Genomic DNA, 18,527 nt, shown 5'->3' on the forward strand with positions numbered 1-18,527 from the left:
ATTTTCTTCTTCTAACAAAATTCCTATTTTCAATGGCAAGTCCTGCAACTTATTGGTATGAAATGATGGCAAGGAATATGTTCAGGAAGACCACTCCTTCAACCAATGAAATTGAAACACACTGGATGATAACAGCTTGGTAGCCTTCGTTCTAATGAGAAAATATGAAGTTCTCCATCTTTCAAATCACAAGCCCACAGATAGCAAATATGGAGGGGAAAAAACAGACATAGAAACTTTACCTTAAATCTACCTTAGATATGCTTCAGATTGCAAATGGTATTTTAGGCCGGGACAAAGCTCCATGGGGAGCAATGGTGTCAAGATAAAAATTACTTGATGTGAAAAAGAAAAGAAAGGAAAAAAGAAAATGAAAGGAAAGGAAACACAAAGAAAGGGAAAAGTCAGTTACTTTTTGTGGATGGATGCCAAAGCAATCATTTCATTTATCTTGATAATTTCTAAATAAAACAATACGAATTTAAATCCAGGTTTCCATTCCAAAAGGGAAGAACTAAGAAAAAGTCACAGAGAAGGTTATACTTGAAAAGAGATTACAGGACAGTGTACAGGAAAGGATTTCTGAGAAAAAGAATTTAAGCGTATTTAGGAAAACAGACTGACTAGCAGATTTTGCAAACAACTAGACAAGGTTATCTAAGAGACAGACAGATACAATGTACTTTTGGCAGCTTTCTGAACCTGAGCATTTGAAGGACAGACGTCTAAATACTATTATCTTTTTCTAGGTCAACAAGAACTCTTTGGTTGTTGGTGCCTTAAAGTCAGCATTGGCTGAGAAACATGGTGTTCTCATTTTGTACTAACCTTAATTTCTTGATAGATAACAACACTACTGCACAGGAAATATTCTCCTAATTCTTCATTTTTTGTGATCACCAGGGATGGGGAAGTTGGGAAAAATCCGTATGACATTCAAGAAAAACCTCTGACAGAGAACTCTCATCTTAAAGAAAAACTAAAACATGGCCATGGTCCTAAAGGCTAAAAACAAGTACTCCTAGCCTCTATTCTGTCAAGCTCTTAAAGAAAGAACCATACACACTCAGTGCATTCATTCTGCAAGTTTCATTGGCATGTAAATCATAACTAAAACATTTTGTAATGCACTATAACTTGCTGAGGTGCAAGTCTTGCCTAACCTAAGAAAGTTATAAGTTTTTAAACCAAATGAGTTACTCACTGCTGGCATTATAATTGGTATTTCACAGGCAGCCACTTCCAGGTAATCAGTGTTTACAAGCTCAACACATATGAAAGCAGTTTCTTTATAAAATTGCTGCTTAACTGACTTGCTATACCCTTTGAACCATGCATTAGTTTAAACAATTATGAGCACATCACACCCCCTTACATATAGATGAGGACAAATGGTACACTAGTGACCACAAGCATGTTCTTATCACAGTAAGGTTAACAACAGAGGTAAGCAAGTTACCAAATGTAACACAAGTGAACAATTTATACACAATTTATAGGTCATTTCCACTGGGAACATGCTATAATCTTTAAAAACCTATTTATAGTTTTGAGAAATCAGAGATTACCAAGAGAGCAAGAGCAGCAGAATAAGTATCAAGCCAGTTGACAGAAGCAAGGTAGTGAAAAAGCGTATTATGGAGAAAGAGTGCAGGCAAACAATCAAGTTGCCATTTGCTAGAACTACAACTGTGGGCATTCCTAGCTGCTAAAATTGACATGGTTGTATTAGTTTAAAAACAAACTTTGGATGCTTGTTTTTACTTTTACTTTACTGTTTGTGTGTGCGCTTCTAATACTATCTGTTATCAGATATAAGCAACAAACAAACTCCTAGCTTTAGGACATGACCAGAAAAATCTCAAGCAAAGGACATGTAACAGGGAATGCTGCAAGCATGGAAAGTCCCAGGGTGATAAGTTCCAGTGAAAATTAAAGTTCACCTGAAATTAAAACTGATTGCAGATCAAGAATTGAGTCCTAAGATTTTTCTGACGTTGAAGATGCACGTGCAGATTAGCTAGAAGTCTCCTGTCATTAGCTAGTGCTAAGATAAGAAGCCTAAAACATAGCTCCTAATTGAACACTTGAAAGAAATGATGGAAGAGTGGCAAGGTTACCTTACACATGTACTAAACTGAAAGAAGAGTGGAAGACAGGAAAGAGTAATCAGTCACCACTGTACATGATGACGACAAAACCGGGAATGGCTAGGAAATATGAAATAAGAATATACGACTTCTCAAAATGGAGATGAAGACTTACAGAAATGAAGCAATAAGCAATGTGTAAAACTCCTCCCTTCTCCCACACTTACCCGACTACCTCAACAGCATCATTAAGATAGGGATCAACTATCATCTCCTTTGAAACGTTCCAATCTCCATCTGCAGCGATGATGCCAATGTTCCTTAGACCCAGTCTGTCCAAAGATTGTCGAAGTACCTTAGTAACAGATAACACCACTTAAAGTACAGCCTTCATCAACCAGGCAATATGAAAATTTAAGACTGAAAACAGTTTAAGAACTGTAGGAGTCGTCAGTGGAAGCATTTGTCTTCAGACCAAGATGGGTAAGAAAAGTTCTCACTTCTCAAAGGAGAGCCATAATGACAACTAAGACGAAGTTAATGATATGTATTTTTAACACTGAAGAGTTATCTATGACATTAGATAGCCATTGCACAAAAATGGGCTTCTCATCACTTAGATTACTTTTGACACTCCATGTGCATACATGTACTCCACTCGGACACCCTCAACACACTGACTCCATCCATTGCATGCATGTAATTTGTTATATATGAGTAATAGATTTATTATAAAGTCAGTCACGTTAAGTTGGTCTAAAAATGATGACTGGCTGGAATGTGGAAGTGGACATATCTCCACAAGTGATCAGAAGTGAAAGTTAACCTGATCCCAAAAAAAGTATATTGGGAAAACAGGGATTTAAGTTTTAAAATAGAAAAGACCTTGTAACCATGCAGCTCTCTACAAGAACAGAAATCTTTGCTATACATCTGTCCATTTCAAGTGAAGGGCACCTAAGTATTCTTTTCACAGGCTATTTTACTGAACAAAAAAAAATCCTTGATGTTTTAAGTGTCTGATATTTAAGTTTAACCACTACTTGACTCTCGTATGTCTCACTAATTTTCATGAACGTAATGCATAAAACTGGAATTGCATATTTACAACAAAACTGAGGGCAGTCACCTTTGACTTCAAACATTGCAGCAGAAAAGAATTCTTATTCTGTCTTTCCAGCTTCTCCTTACTATTTCACTGTCAAAGATGACAAACCTCTCACATCTGCCTTTGGAACTTCTTACACAAAATATACCAGGCAAAATATACCCAGCTCTAACAGTTAAGAACAAACCAGGCTTATACAAGGCTGGTATTATACAAGCATGTTTTATCTGAACACTCAATTAAAAAAAAATTTTTAAAAAAAAAAAAAAAGTATTTTCAGCAGCTTCCACATACAGTTGCATCTGAAAAAGGACATCAGTCCACAGTCTAAAATCCTTTTTTCAATCTTGGATATAAAAGAATGATGTACTACATGCTGTATGTATGCATGCATAAGAAAGATTTTTCCAACCATTTGAAGATCAGTAGGCATGAATCCTTAAATAATTTCTTGTAATAGCACTCCAGCAATGTGAAGGAGAATAGGGAGCATTTCTATTTTGATGTGTAGTCAAATAAGGACACAAAGCAAAGTCCAAGTGTTGGTGACAATGAAAGCCTAGATCTAAAGGACATAAAACTTATTAAGAAGAAGAAAAGTAGCAATGAAATTCTGTTCAGCTGCTTGAAGCTTTTGAAGCATAAAGTTTACCAGAAGAAAAATTCATAATGGTAGAAATACTTGCAGTAAGGTCCTTGTAATTTAAAGCTTTCTAGCTAGCTAAACATTTGGAAAAACTGCCTAACCATAGAGATAGTTCAGAAGAATAAAATTACTAGAAAGGCTGCAGAACTTCCGTGTTGAAAGATAAGTACCAAGGACACAGAACTTTAGACATTCAAAATGCACTCCATAATAACATATGCAGAATGGTTCCCCCACACCCAGTATTCATGTTTATATACAGATAGTCCTTAAATTTTAGGGTTAGTTTAAGATGACAGTATTTTAAAATATAATTGGAAGAATAGGATCTTCTTGAACAAGAATTTATAAGCAATAGAATAATCATTTCTTTTTTCATGTTTTCTACTTAATAAGAAACATAACTAGAGCCTTAGTGGATGAAGTAACTGAAATAACTTCTTACAAGTAAAAATATAGCAAGATAACTAAGAGCTTATCTATGTCATCTATTTCTCAGACATTACACAAAGTGTTTGCTGTGCAACAGCACACTTGGGTAAACAGACCTTTTTCCAAAATGGCGGACTGCCAATAGAACTATTGTGCTAATTAGAGAATAGATGCCACGCAACACTGCAGAGTGTAAGAGAACGAATGGTAAAAGAGGTGTTAAATAAAAAGCCTTATATCAGTTAACGTACAGTGGAGGGAAGGCTGACACTTTTCAGCAAATATTTGAGTGGTATTAAGATCAAATTTTAAACTAAACATTTAGCTCTAGAAGCCAAAAGCTTAGTCCCAATTTAACAGCATTTAAAAAGCTAACAAGTAGAATGCCACACCTACACTCAACAGTTTGTTCTCCGCATTCGTTCTCCCCACATTAGGAAGCCCAAGACAAACAGATGAGAAAGCCTCCAGGTGACATGACATAGGACTGAGCAAAATAGAATATTTCTATTTCTTATAAGACATACAGAAAACCAGAAAACCAGGGTTTTTTTTTTTAAAAAAAAGAGCCAATCAGTGATATAGGGAAATTAGTATTTTATTTATAGTAAGACCTGCCTTCTCTTTCTGCTGATTCTTTTTACAAAGGGTTCAGTCTCATAGGCATTTCAAACAACATAACAACTAGTCAGTGAAGAAATAAAATTTGTAGCTCAAAAAAAAAAAATTCTCACTATTTATCTTCCATCTTACTTGCATTGTTTTATTCCAGCCTGCAAATAAGTGTTTTCAGTTCTGTTTGATTTTGCTTCTATAACATACATACTGAACAACTAGAGATTTCTACCTGAAGTCCATCACACATATATTTCCCCCTCCTCCCCTACCAGCATAACTTACCTATGATTAGCATTACCCTTTAGGAGACTACTAGCATCCTTAGTGATTTCTCCATTAGCCTATACCCAATTAGTGAACCACTCTTCTTTTTGAAAAAGAAAAGCCTGGAACCCACATTACCTGATGCTAGATATAACAGAAAACTTCTAGTTCCTGAGGGTTTTTTGTAATAAAGAGAGCACCCTATGAACTAATTTCCTAGCTATAAAGAACGTTAGGCTAGGTTTGTGCTGAACACACATTGGGATAGGATATTTTAAGAGGATTCTAAGCACACCCACTGAACAAGTTTAGACAGGGATTTAAGTAGCTTCACTAGCAAAATCTGAAGCAGCTAGACATCCACCAGAGTTTTGTTACTTAACATGCCCAAAGAAACAAGACACCTTGACATAGATGACAAGATATCCTGCTGTGTCACACTTCAGTATATTTGTGTCTTCTCTGGAAGGGATTTTGTCAGTCACTCAAAAACTCTAGTGCCAAACCCCTGTGTCCAAAAGGAACTAATGGCCTAGCAGCCTACAAAAGTGAGAGTCTAGAAAATACCTTTAATGAAATTAGTTGTGGAGTGAAGTGTATACATAACAGAATTTGGTCTAAGATGTGATAAGACTTGGAAACTAAGTTACTGTGGTGGCAGTGGACGCGGTAAATCAGTTTAAAATACATGGTTGATTAACATATTTGTTAACAAGAAAACGATAAAGATGGATATAAGGTATTCCTCTTTCTTTGTACAAGGTATACAACCAGCACAGAGCTTTCTGCCAGTGCTTCCTGCCCTCCCTCAGTCAAAGCACTGCACAAATCATAGGAAACAGCTATAGGGGTATTCATCTAGTTCTACATTCTAAGAAATACAATTTTAAAAAGAAATGTTTTGCAGGAGAGCATTCTCAGTTTTCAGGAGTAGGCAGAATTTTATATACGCCAGCCTCATGAAAGATACTTAAAGATACTTTTTTGCTCTTATTGCAATGTCACGTTTAATCATTGTATGCCATTTCCTGTATCATTCCACTAAAACTAATCCTTGAACAAAATAACTACAGAAGTTGCCAAGGACAAATGATGTGACTAACCTCATCCAGTGTACACAAACTGTAGAACTGAAACTTTACTAATAGCCACTAATTGACTAATGTTAAGCAGATGGAATTCAATCCCTGCTGAGTTCTGGAAAAAAAAAAAAAAGCGCAGTATTTCTGCTATTTAACTCACACTCACTACACACTCAATTTAACTCTTATTTGCTTTTAAGAAGAGGTAATGCTATTGCTTCTTAGCCTCAAAGCAGCAACAAGGAAGTGAACAAAACAGAAGCTTGTACTTAAGATTTCACTTCAACATAACATAACAAACAGAAGAGAGTTTTCAAAAAAGGGCAGGGAGGCAGCAGGGGCAGGCAGCAGTGAGAGATATTAGAAATCTCTCACGGTTGGTTGTGTGAAATACTGTGTTCCTCCAACTCTTTTGGAACAGGAGGTACTGAATTTTGCACAGCTAAACACACAGAGCCTTTATTATGTTTTCCATAAAAAAAGAACCTGGAGTTTTATAGCTATAACTCAAGGGTATTATATGCACTGGAACTTTGCTACAGAATTTTAAGTAATTCTAGATCTTGGTCCCTTTTCTAGGGAAATTCAGAAACGCTAACTGTTTACATACGATAACAAAGACAAACATTTCACTTCAGAGAAATAAGAAAAAATACATACCTTGATATATTTGCTACTAAATGCCCTTTCATTCCATATCTATAAAGGAAAAGTAAAAAGCCATTTAGAAAAATCAGGATATGTTAATGCATAATGAAAGATTTTATTTATGTATATGTAAGATTATACAATCCATTAATGAACTCTATGGTTTCAGTTTGCTAGAGGAAAGTGCTCTGGCTGGTTTTGTTATCATGTCTTCAGGGGAAAATTCTGTATGAAAGTTCAAAATAGCTGCTTGTTTATCTGTCTCTAAGGTCTGCTAATTACCTTCTTGCTGAAAAGAATTCTAGAGCTGCTTGGGCTCTACAATGGTAGCAGTGTTACACATGACATTATTACCAATGGGTCTACAGTTCGAAATCATTGAGAAACACATTGTGGCTTCAAGGTGTGGTCCTAATGAATGGGCCTTGTTGCCATACACTGACATAGGAGTGCTAGAATAAGTTACATATCAAACAATTGCCTACAGTTTCAGGGGGTTATTAAAGATACTTACAGTTCTTTCTAATTTACACAGGACTATATCCATACTTGAACACAAGAGAGATCCAGCATAGTTTAAGTAAACAGAAACAAAATGATCTTATTTCTGTTGCTCTGGATTTTCCATCTTTTATGGAAAGAGTGTTTAAGCTAAACATAGCTCAAAATTCAAAAGTAGGAATGCTGATCTTCCTTTCTACTAAATACCCTAGCCAATAAAATGCATAGTCAGAAACCTTCTTACTTTCGTATTTTCTAACCACAACATGAACACTGTGACTCACATTCACCAGTAAAGGTAAAAGTATACCCCTCTAGGTGTAGATTACCCAACCATGTACAAGCAGTTTCTTGCAGGTGGGATATGTCCATTTGATTTTGATATTTCTAGATCTTTCCATAAGTGCTAACATGTGACTTCAGAAATGAGCCAATCAAAAAGTTACTTACTGAAAGGCTCATTTCATCATAAAGCAAATAATGATATATAACATGCTATAAACCAAGAGCAGTAAAGGCTAACAATGTAGAATCAGAACAGCATTAAAATTGTTTTGACAGTTTCTGAGCCTTCACAGACCTCACTGCTTTCCTGTATTTCAGATTATACCCACAAAGAAATCAGACAATATGCAATGTCACCACATTGTCTGTAGAAGCAGAAATTCCCTTTTCTTAGAAGTACAGAATTCAGAAGGCCAATCACTGTGAAGTAACAACACAGAAGACAGACATTACTCAAATACGTAAAATGCAGAACTTACCTTCTACTCTAAGAGCATAGCAAGGAGAAAATTTAACAGCAGTTGTTCTCCCTATCCCCCCGGTTGAATTGCTGAAGCATCACTGTGTTTGTTACCCAAAGTGCAAGACTGACACAGATGAAGTAAGTCAGCAACATCAAGGGGGATGCATTCCAGAGGAGATATACATCAGATATACCTTCCCACATTACAGCAGAAAGGTCAGACTTCCTTTGATGGATGGGAACCATAGTTTGCCAGCAGCTTTGCTCTGGACTGCTGAAGTGATTTTCAGCTTTTCTGCAGTTAAACAACTGTCTCGTATTAAAACACTTAAAAGTCCAAAATAAGTGTTTCAGTAGTATAGGACTGATTTTAGAGGAATCCTAGCCACACATTTTCTTAATCAGAAGAAAAAACAAGAAGTTGAATCTCAGTCAAATAATGAACTCGAAAAGTGTTTTCCCAGGTTGTCTGCTTCTCTCTCTCATTTCCAAATTATGACATTTTTCTCAGGCATTCGTTCACTACTTCCATATATTGCACTGTAACACAATATAGTAGTTATAGTGTACAGTAACACATGCACCTTTATCTACTATAAATAACGTGGGTAAAAATGGAAGAAGTTGTAGAGGATTGCTCTTCTGCAAAACAGTGACCATATTTTACGCCATGAAGTCATGTTAGCTTTCACAAACTCTGTCTTAACTAAAGCTTTTTGTTAGCTGGTAACTGCTGAAACCCAAGCAAAACAAGCAAGGCAGAAAATGACAAGCCCAAGACTCAGCAGATTTCAGAATTCTCAAATTCTCTGGTAACTTTGTTCTAGAATTGGGAAGGCAGGAGACTAGCCATTTTACACTGGTTCTGCTTTAATGGCCATTATTGCAGAAAGACTGTAAACTAACATAACTTCCGTCTTTTCCCTTGCAACAGAAAAAGACAAAACTGCAATTACAAAACAATTTATCTTCCCATCCCCCTCCTCCAGTAATCAACAAAGAGAGACAAGACCAAGATCTTAGGAATGAAGATAGATAAAATATACAGGAGATTTTGCTTTACTGACCCCAATATAATCAATGTCCAAATCATGGTACTGTTTAGCTCCTAATATCCATGAAACAATATAGTAAGCAGTGACATCTGGATAGTCATAGGGCCAGTTTTCACCCTTCCCTATCCATGCTGGAAATGTCCAAGGTAATCCTGGAAATAGAGAAGAAAAACAAATGAATAAGATAAGTGGTTAGTCTACGTTACTCAGTAAGCTTCAATAGCAAGTTGTAATTTGTTCTACCTAAAATGAAGGAGCAGATATGCACTTCAAAATCACATAGTTCCAGTGAAGACAGTGAAACATAACTTATTTAACTGGAGAGTATGCTCTAATATAAATTGCGATCAAACATATTAATAGCTGGTTTGTGGGGGGTTTTTTAAGCTAGAAAACCTTCATTACTAGAGAACAACTGACTACGTACAATCTTTCAATTGTGTGGTATTAGCTCTAACAGGTTTAAAATTCCAAAGATTTTAGGATAAAAATTTACAAAGTTATATACAAAGGATCAATACTGAACACCAAAAATTGTTAATCTCCTGAATATGAATTTCAGAAGAAATCATGATCTGATCATAATAGAGAAAGAAGGATTAGTATCAGGAAAAAACATTTCTGAGTCTCAGCTGTTTACTGGATCTTGTAGTAAATAAGAACAACAAATTAACCTAAACAGATCCTGATAAGTTTTCAGCTGACTTTTCATAAGACACCATAGGCTAATTCAAAGACAAACCCTCCTTCCTTTGTTGAGAGCTTCATCTGAGAGAAGAGGAAGGTTATTAATAATCAATCACAATTAGTCATAGATGGTAAGCTTACTGCTTGTCACAGTGCCTGTCTAACAGAACCTGACTAGCAAATCCTGCACCAACTCATGCCTTGTGGCTGGATATGGTAAAGCCTGATGCCTGGAAGAGGGGGGATTAGATACTTTGTAATTGATAGATTTCTTACCTTGTTTCATGTGAAATACATTTTGTAAAGTGTTTCAATTAAAATCTAGGGTTCCACATTTGTACTGTCACACAACCCACGATCAAAACAGGGAGACAGGAAAGTTCTCTTACAACTCAACTACATACATAGGACAAATGAGAAGACAAGAACCACTATAGTAGGGAGGGGCTGATGGGTTTGTAATAAGAACATATAATTGAATTTAGTGTGTATAAGATTTACAGATTTATACTTCCTGTAAGTTTACTTTATCCCTCCCAATTTTTTACTCTATTATTCAGAAATTCAGCTTTCATGATAAATCATTTATGTTCATTGCTGTGATACAGTCTAAGCATTAATGTTACTTGATACAAGCAAATTATTAGTCATTTCTTTTTCTATGCTACTTATTACATACATTCTTGTTATGCTACTTGTTACAGTAGCACAACATGAGACTGTTGTGCTACTGTAACAAAGTAAAACACAGTAAGTTTAAGTGAAGCATCAAGGCAAGCTTACCAAATACTAGAGCTTCAACTTTGTCTACTGCAACATCAAAACATCTGCCCATTAAAATTAACATGCTAGTTAAGGGTCAGATATGTAATTTAGTTAGGGGTAAAAAAGTATTTAAATCCTAAAGCTTGAATCAATTTACCAATCAGTTTAATTTGGGGGTTCCTCTTTTTAGCTTCTTTCATGAGCCACCATTCATAGCCCCGGAAGTAGTTCTCATCATCTTCATAGTGCATATGGGAGGGTTCAGTACCATCTAGGAAGGAAAGAGACAGGTAGCTCACAATTATCTTCTGTGTCATACGATGTTACACATTATAAAGTTTTCTGTATTGCTCACTGCCATAGTATGCAAGCACATATCTCCAACATGGTTCACACATTCTTTGGTATGTATTTCAAAGCAAAATGAGTAGTGGGAGGGAACACGCAAGACTTGCAACCCTTCATTCTTACCATATTAACTTAGCATAAATTTAATATTTTTTATTTTTAAGGGACTATGCCTGCTTTTAACATCAGAATGTGATTAACTATTCGGCTTTTTCTATCTTCAGCTATGATAATACTAAATCTATATTCATTATTATCTTGGTCACAACAACCAGTAGGAAAGTTACAGGATTAAGATCAGGAGGAAAAAAAAAAAAAAATACTTGTAGAAGCAGGTTATATCTAAACCAAAAAGCAAAGAAAAGAAGGTTATAGTTTATTTCTTCTGTGCAAGGCAAGTCCAGGGACAGAAAAGAAAGAAACCGCCATGAAGTTGTTCAGTGACAGGAAAGATTTTTTATTATTATTTTTACAATAAAAGATCTAGTTTATAATTTCCATGGTGTTCCATGACTGCAGGAAGTTTTTGGGATTGAAGGCTATGCACTGAATTCCCTCAGGCAAGTGTAAACAAACTAGAAAGGGGCAAAAGAATCAGTGTTGCATGGGAAGTCATTACACACAAAAGTCAATTAATAACTCGTGCACGCAACTGCAACAATTACTTATGCTAAACTATATGCCTAATTGTTCCAGAGATCTCTTCTGATGAGACTTTTTTTTTTTAATGAAGTCTGCTGAAACAGCACATTTCATTACAGAAAATAGGACTGATTTTTTTAGCTTGCTAACACTTGACTATTTTCAAGTTCTGTTTGTCAGAGACATAGAACAACAATTAGATTCCAAACTTGGACTCCTGATCACACTTCAAACAGACTCCTGATCACACCTCTGAGGTCAGAATAAGAGCTGCAGTCTAGTGTGTTAAGACATATGCATCTTACTGTTCTCCTTCCAAAATCTGGAAAGCCATCACACAAGTATGTAACATTCTCCTTAGCCAGCAGCAAGAGTGTTTGAAGAGGTGGTCTGTGCATGCATTAAGACGACTCCATTCTCCCCTAACCAGCAATTTATTGACCAAATACCGAGCTCTTAAACCCAGTATAATACTTTTCACCATGTTAATTTAAAAAAAAAAAAAAAAAAAAAAAAAAAAAAGAGATACACAAACTGTAGTCTAGTTACTGCTTCTCAGCTTCCCATCACAAGCAGTTACTGAACAGTTTCTCCTATATGTAAATATAGTAGGCTAGGCAAGTTACACCAAGACATTTTCATTTGGAATCATGGCCAGGCAAAAAAAAAAAAAATATAGTGCCTACTGTCAGACAACGCCACTCCAGTGAAATGTAGCAGCTCATTAAACCAAAGAAACATAACTGCTTCTGACCAGCTGTCTTCCCATTTTCATGCTTTTAAGACATTAACTACCTAGTCCTACATAAGTTTTACAGTTTGTGTTGCAAAACTGGTGTTTGAGAAATGCTCTGCAATTCAGAAAGCTACTAGAGCTTCCTTAATCTTGGGGGAAAAAAAGAACTCATCTGCTCTAGAATGCAACTTATTAACCATATGATAGTGAGAACCATCTCCAGAGCGTTAGTGCAAATTTCTCTTCTATAAGTTAGCAGATGTTGCTTATGTTTTTCTGCAATTTCAGTACAACTACAGAATGCATCTCCATGCTTCAGCTAAAGTGACATGCGCAGGACATGTTACTTACAGCATCACTGCAAGGAGAAGTTAAACCCTGCTCACACAAAATCCATACCTGTTGATTGTCCATCACCTCCAATCTCTACTTTGAGGATATGTAAAGAAGCACCAAAGTTTGGCTAGAAAAAAAGGACAGAAAACCAAACAGAATCCTGCTGTTAATAAGAATGCAATAAATAAGCATACAATTTTGAGGATGCTAAAAATTCAATACTTTTTTTTTTAAACACCCATTATAGATGCAATGAGAGATTATACAAAATTCTGCTTCAAAAGAAAATGGAGCAAGATAAATAGTACACTTATCTTTAGTCAGTTTCACTGACTCTTGCACCATTAACGACATTTCTCCCCAGCTGTGCAGATTTTAAATTGGTTATGCTCAAGAAAATACTGAAGCGGTCTTAAAGTAGAACATGGGCTATACGAGGAACACAACAGTATTTTTAACATTATTAGAAGTCAAGTTTCTTTTCTTTTAAAATAAAATTATTGAAGTTAATATTTCTGTATATAATTTATTCTTTGGTGTAAAGGGTTACACCGCTTATGTGAAAGAGCACACACACGGGTCAGAAATAATCTGCTAACTACCGGCGGAAAGGCAAGAGAGAAAAAAAAACACACCATAATGGAAAACAAATGGCTACCTAGTCCACTGTCCTCTTCCCCTGACATTTGACTGGTGGAGCAGAATATAAAATTCAACCTCATACAAGTGATCCTACTCCTAGTATGCTCTTCCAGCCATTAGTGGCTTAAGAGTTGCGCAAGCCAGAAGTTACAACTAATCATTATTTTAGTAACCACTAATGAGCTGGCCTCCTCCATGGAATTACCCAAGTATAATTTTGGCAACCAAAAAAAAAGTCTTAAGATGTGAGAATGCAGTTTGATTAAAAAAATATGCTGTATAGACGATAGTTTGCTTGGCTTACAAGTTTTGGATTTTTTAATTTGTTTTTAAATAAGAAGCAAATATTCCCAATTTACCATTTCTCTTCCTGACTTTTCTGATTTTAAACTTCTAAGACATTTGCTCTCCCATCCCCATCATGAAAGTTGACTAACATTAAAAGACAAGGAGAATGAGGCAAGGTATATCCCTCCCACGTATCTCATGACAGCTTAAGAGGTTTTGGTGAAAGAACATGTCAAAAATTATTTGAAAACATGATCTCTCAGCTAGATTTTCTTTTACCACATACCTATTGATTCCTTCAGAAAACTCATATCCACCAGTCACACATTATGCCTTACTCTACTCTTTAAAACCAATTCTTTAAACTACACAGTAAATTTTTCCCCTCCAGCCATCTGGATTACACTACCTGAAAGTGACATGACATCGTCTTCCAGCAGAGTAATTTACAGTGCCAAAAGCAAAACAAATTATTACTGTCCAGTGCAATAATCTTACCATACCTTAAGTTGGGCAGCTCCACAGGTTACACTTGCTAACTAAAGCAGCTTACAAACCAACAATGTTCACACGCCTTCTAAAGTAACTGCACTTACACTTGAGACTAGTTTGGAATAGATATGCTATTGAAATAATGCAGTCTGCACAGTCACACATTATGTGAATCTATCTGTACTCCAAAAAAACCAAAACTGTCTCAAAGACCCACTTCCTGCAATTGCTATAAATAGCTAAACCCCTCATTTTAGCCACAAACACGATTTAATCCTCATTAAGACCACATGGATTATCAAAATACATTGAAAACATATTTTTTAAAACATATTGTGAAAACACAAAAGGAATTTTCATAATAATTTGAAGAAACAGGCTCCTGAACAACATGCTGGTTGTCAAAAACAACAGCTAAAATGTAAGGTTCTGATAAAAATCAACATTACAGTAGATGCTTTACAAGATGGGATTTTGTCTAATGTCAAGTAGTACTGAATATACTATAGGAGTTCCAACATTACACGATAAGAAATTCTGCATGAAATTAGACATTATTGTAGCAGTGAAACTGACTTTACCTTGAACAGATAATCTAAAATCTGGGAGCGATAAGGTTCTTGGTAGTTCACCAGGAGTCTAGATGTGGCCTAAAATGGAAAGAAAACATGAAAATATGAAAACCTAACTTTCAAACATATAAGTACATCCCAGTTTGTCAGTGTAGGACTTCCACATAGCTAATAAACCTACAAAAATAATTATATCACCAGGAACTCAGCACCTATAAAGCACCTACAAAAACTCTTTTCTAACCCTTCAATTGTGCATTTCTGGTTTTGTAGATTGCAATTGCCTTGTACGCTGGTTACCTGCAATTTACTTCAAAGAGAGTCCAGAGAACAGAGAAACAAAGAGATCTCACAGACTTATCGTAAGCAAAACGCAGCTCCCTCCCAGCACCATTTCTCCCGCTCTGCTGGAATCTCCCTGCTTTGGCTCACCGCATACCAAAGGCAACAGGAGCTCATGGGGCACACAGGCAGGAGGGCAAGGAAAGCAGCTCAGCAGGTCCAAGAATGGGTAAGAACTCACAGGATCTCATGGCTCTGCTCACTGGACCACAGGAAAGCATATGACTGGCTGTTGGCTTGTCCAGCATTTTAAAACTCATAGAGACAAGTAGCTAGGAAGACCCTCTACAGAAAAAACCCACCCTGGCTTAGCTCTCCTCCAACAGCACCGAGGATGTGGCTGGCCCTTAGCACCCCGAGCAGCCTGACTCTGCGCAGTGACCGGAAGACAGGCACAAAGCAGGGCCCGGCTCCAGCTCTCCTCGCAGCCAGGACCACTGCCCACACAGCTCCCCGCAGGGCCTCCAGGACTCCCCCTCAGAGACCCACTCACGCCTCCCCACCACCCACCTCTCATGGCGCCCCTCAGCGACAGCCCCCGGCCCTCACGGCTCCCCCTCAGAGACACCCCCCGGCCCAGTCCCCGCCGAAGCCTCGAGGGCCTGCACCGAAGCCACCAAACACACCCACTGCCGGAATCCCGCGCCCAAGTGTCCGTTGCAACCGCCGCCCCGAGGAGGGTATTAGCACCACAGCACCAGAGGAGCCCCCACCGCCCGCCGGCGCCGCTCACCCCGCCGCCGCTGACAGCCCCGATCCCGTCGAACTGCCTGCCCAGCCCGCCGGCATCGTCCAGCACGTAGGTGGCCGTCGAGAGCGCAGCGGCACCGAGCCCGGGGGGCCCCGGGCCCCAGCTGCAGCCAAGGAGGAGCCAGCCCCACAGCAGAGCCGCGCACCCCATCCGCTCCGCTCCGCGCCACCGACAGCGTCCCGCACGCGCCGCCCCGTCCCTACAGCAACTCGCCGCGCACCCGGCTCCACGTGTCACGTGACCGCACAACCTGGCAATCACCTGGGGGGCGGGGCGTGGGCACCCTTCGCTGCCATTTTGCTAAATGGAAAGGCGAAGGGAGGGGAAAGCTTTCAGCCCCCGGGTTGAAGTTAGTGGTTGCCATTTTGAGAAAGGGCAAGGCAAGTTGCGGCTGGTGGGTAGCGTATCGCCATGCTGGAATTGGGCACTGAATAGCGAGTGAAGCTATTGCGGAGCCATCTTGGGTGTGGGAAAGCTGACTGGCTGTGAGGCGAGGCGGGGCGAGGGCGTCACGGCTGGACAGGGTTTCTCTGGAAACACACAGGGAAATTGTGTTTAGTGCAGCACGAGCAGCCAGGCTGTGGGAGCTACACCAAACTGACCTTTTTTTTCAGGGCCTCTGGCAAAGCACGGCAGTTTTCCTGGGAGAGGAATGGTGTTTCCCAGTGAATCTCTTATTTCGAGGCCCTCGCCAGCACCCAGCAGCCAGTTTCCTGGTTTTGCCCTGCTCTCAGGCTGCCACCAACTCCCTCATAAAGTAGGCAAAAATCGGCACTTCGAAGGAGAAGACTCCAGCACATTGTGAGAAAGAGCTTTGATCACTTGCACAGGAACAGGCAGCGTAGCTGGGAGTGGCTCTGGGGCACAGGGCCAGGCCCGGAGAGGCCCTACGCTGGAGAGGGGTGCTGGCAGCCTCACAGGATTCCCTGGGAATCCCAGTTGGCCCCAGTTAGATCCGCAGCTGCACCAGCAGGACCCCAGAGAGGGATCCTGAAAGTGGGTTTTGACTTGTGCCACTAACATGGCTGAACAAGCCTTTCTGTTTTACAGCCTTCATGGGGCACGCTGCAGGACAGCTGCATAAAAATATAACCCGCTGAGATGGTGCTGTGCCACATGTTAAAAGTTTCCATGAGGGTAGCCAGGGTGTTCTGTCAGACTCCAGCTCATGAAAGCATTTGGCTCAGAGTAAAACTAATCAGGAGATTGGTGATCAGCTTGGTTATCCTATAAAAATCCTTAAAGGGGAACTGTCTGTCTGCTGACCTCAGTGTTTTACAGAGGTGATGCTCCATGTGCTTAAATGAGGAATGAGGCACCAGGAGATGCAGTGGCTGACATCATGCAGGCAGTGTGTTAGAGCTGTGGAAAAGCCCAGGTTTTGCACATTTCTGTCCATAAAGAATGCTGTTATTCGAGCCACTGCCTCTCTTGTCCATGTCATTGAGGGATCTAATGTCTCAGTGATGACATTACCTGACTGACATTTCCTGTTTATTTCTTTTTTAATAACAATACCAAACACTCACAAAACATTTTGCACTTTACAGCAATATCAAACATTAACTAATGAACCTGCTCACACCCAAATGAGCTATACGATGTTATTATTACATGCAGAAGGACAGAGTGACTTCCTCAAGGCTACAGTGAGTCAGTGGCAGAGGTAGAATTATGCTCATGGTCCTAATTCACATTCATTCCACCAGACTGTACAGCTTTGCACACCTGGAAGGTTTGCAAAACCATCATGAATTATTAATTGGTTAATTTTTATAATTTCTTAAATTAATGCATCAATTTATTCCAGGTAGAAGGCTTCAGCTGTGGAATTCAGTCTCTTATTCATTCATAGGAGCCTAAAAGTGTGAGCTTTCAAAATTCGTATTTCCATCCTATGGTGTGCTGAGTGCCTCCCCTTTTCAGCTGGTATAGACAAACATTTTTAGAATCTGTTTTGGTGGAAAGAAGAGGATATGTTGGTAGGACGCTGAGGACTTTGAATCTGCATTAGGAGTCTCAACCTTGCTTTTTACCTGTTTTTTTCTTTATACCTTTGTCCATGACCCAAGGACATGTGACCCTTTGTAAGCCCAAATAGAACCAATAAAATGATTGAGGACTTACTTATTTATTGCTTCTTTTGTAGATCAGATACTTTTCCACTGTTAATGCTTTTCTATTTCAGTTGTTCCTTCTTGATAGTACTTTAATCTCAGCCAACCCAAAGAACACCTTTCATTCCAAGATGACTGATTTGAGATACCGTGTATGTCCATATCTCAAAAAAAACCCTGGAAAACTGTGCTGCTTGCATCAGAAATTAAATTGTTCCATATGGACACAGTCAAGAGTTGCTTTTTTCATATAGCTTTATGTCCAGAATGTATAAAACGCATCATCTCCCCTCTTGCTTCCTTTGATCTTTCAGTCCCACTATCAATTGTTAATAATGCTAATAATGATAAGAACTGCTTTTTCTTCAGTGAAGTGTAGGAGCCCTCAACAGAATGGCAGAACCAGCTCACCAGACATTGTTCTTAGGAGGTACCATGTTAGAAAAAGGCAGGTGAAAAGTAATAAAACAGGTCTTTGTCTCATGACTTTTCTCTCAGTGAAAATAAAGGTTTGACTGAAATTCATTTTAGAAATCTAGAATTTTATTAATCTAACCAAGTGGCTGGAAAGCCTCCCTTTCACCACACTGGAGGGGGCTATTATACCAGTTCAGGAC

General features: G+C 38.6%; 1 protein-coding gene across 2 annotated transcripts in view; it reads right to left on the minus strand.

The window, feature by feature from the left end:
• The window catches only part of GALC (galactosylceramidase), a 40,936-nt gene extending 24,905 nt beyond the window's left edge, over positions 1-16,031 (minus strand). Inside the window, exons 1-7 of one of the 2 annotated variants that reach the window (XM_072864684.1) lie at positions 15,776-16,030; positions 14,710-14,778; positions 12,770-12,833; positions 10,802-10,915; positions 9,205-9,344; positions 6,901-6,939; positions 2,318-2,445 (exon numbers count right to left, since the gene is read on the minus strand). In XM_072864684.1, coding sequence (XP_072720785.1) covers positions 2,318-2,445; positions 6,901-6,939; positions 9,205-9,344; positions 10,802-10,915; positions 12,770-12,833; positions 14,710-14,778; positions 15,776-15,943 — 722 coding nt within the window. In that variant the 5' untranslated portion in view covers positions 15,944-16,030. Of the gene's footprint in view, positions 1-2,317; positions 2,446-6,900; positions 6,940-9,204; positions 9,345-10,801; positions 10,916-12,769; positions 12,834-14,709; positions 14,779-15,775 lie in introns of both variants that reach the window. The other variant, XM_072864683.1, reaches the window with a different exon arrangement.
• Positions 16,032-18,527: the final 2,496 nt, after the last annotated feature.

Source organism: Ciconia boyciana, chromosome 6 (genome assembly GCF_034638445.1).
Source record: "Ciconia boyciana chromosome 6, ASM3463844v1, whole genome shotgun sequence".
Lineage (NCBI taxonomy): Eukaryota > Metazoa > Chordata > Aves > Ciconiiformes > Ciconiidae > Ciconia > Ciconia boyciana.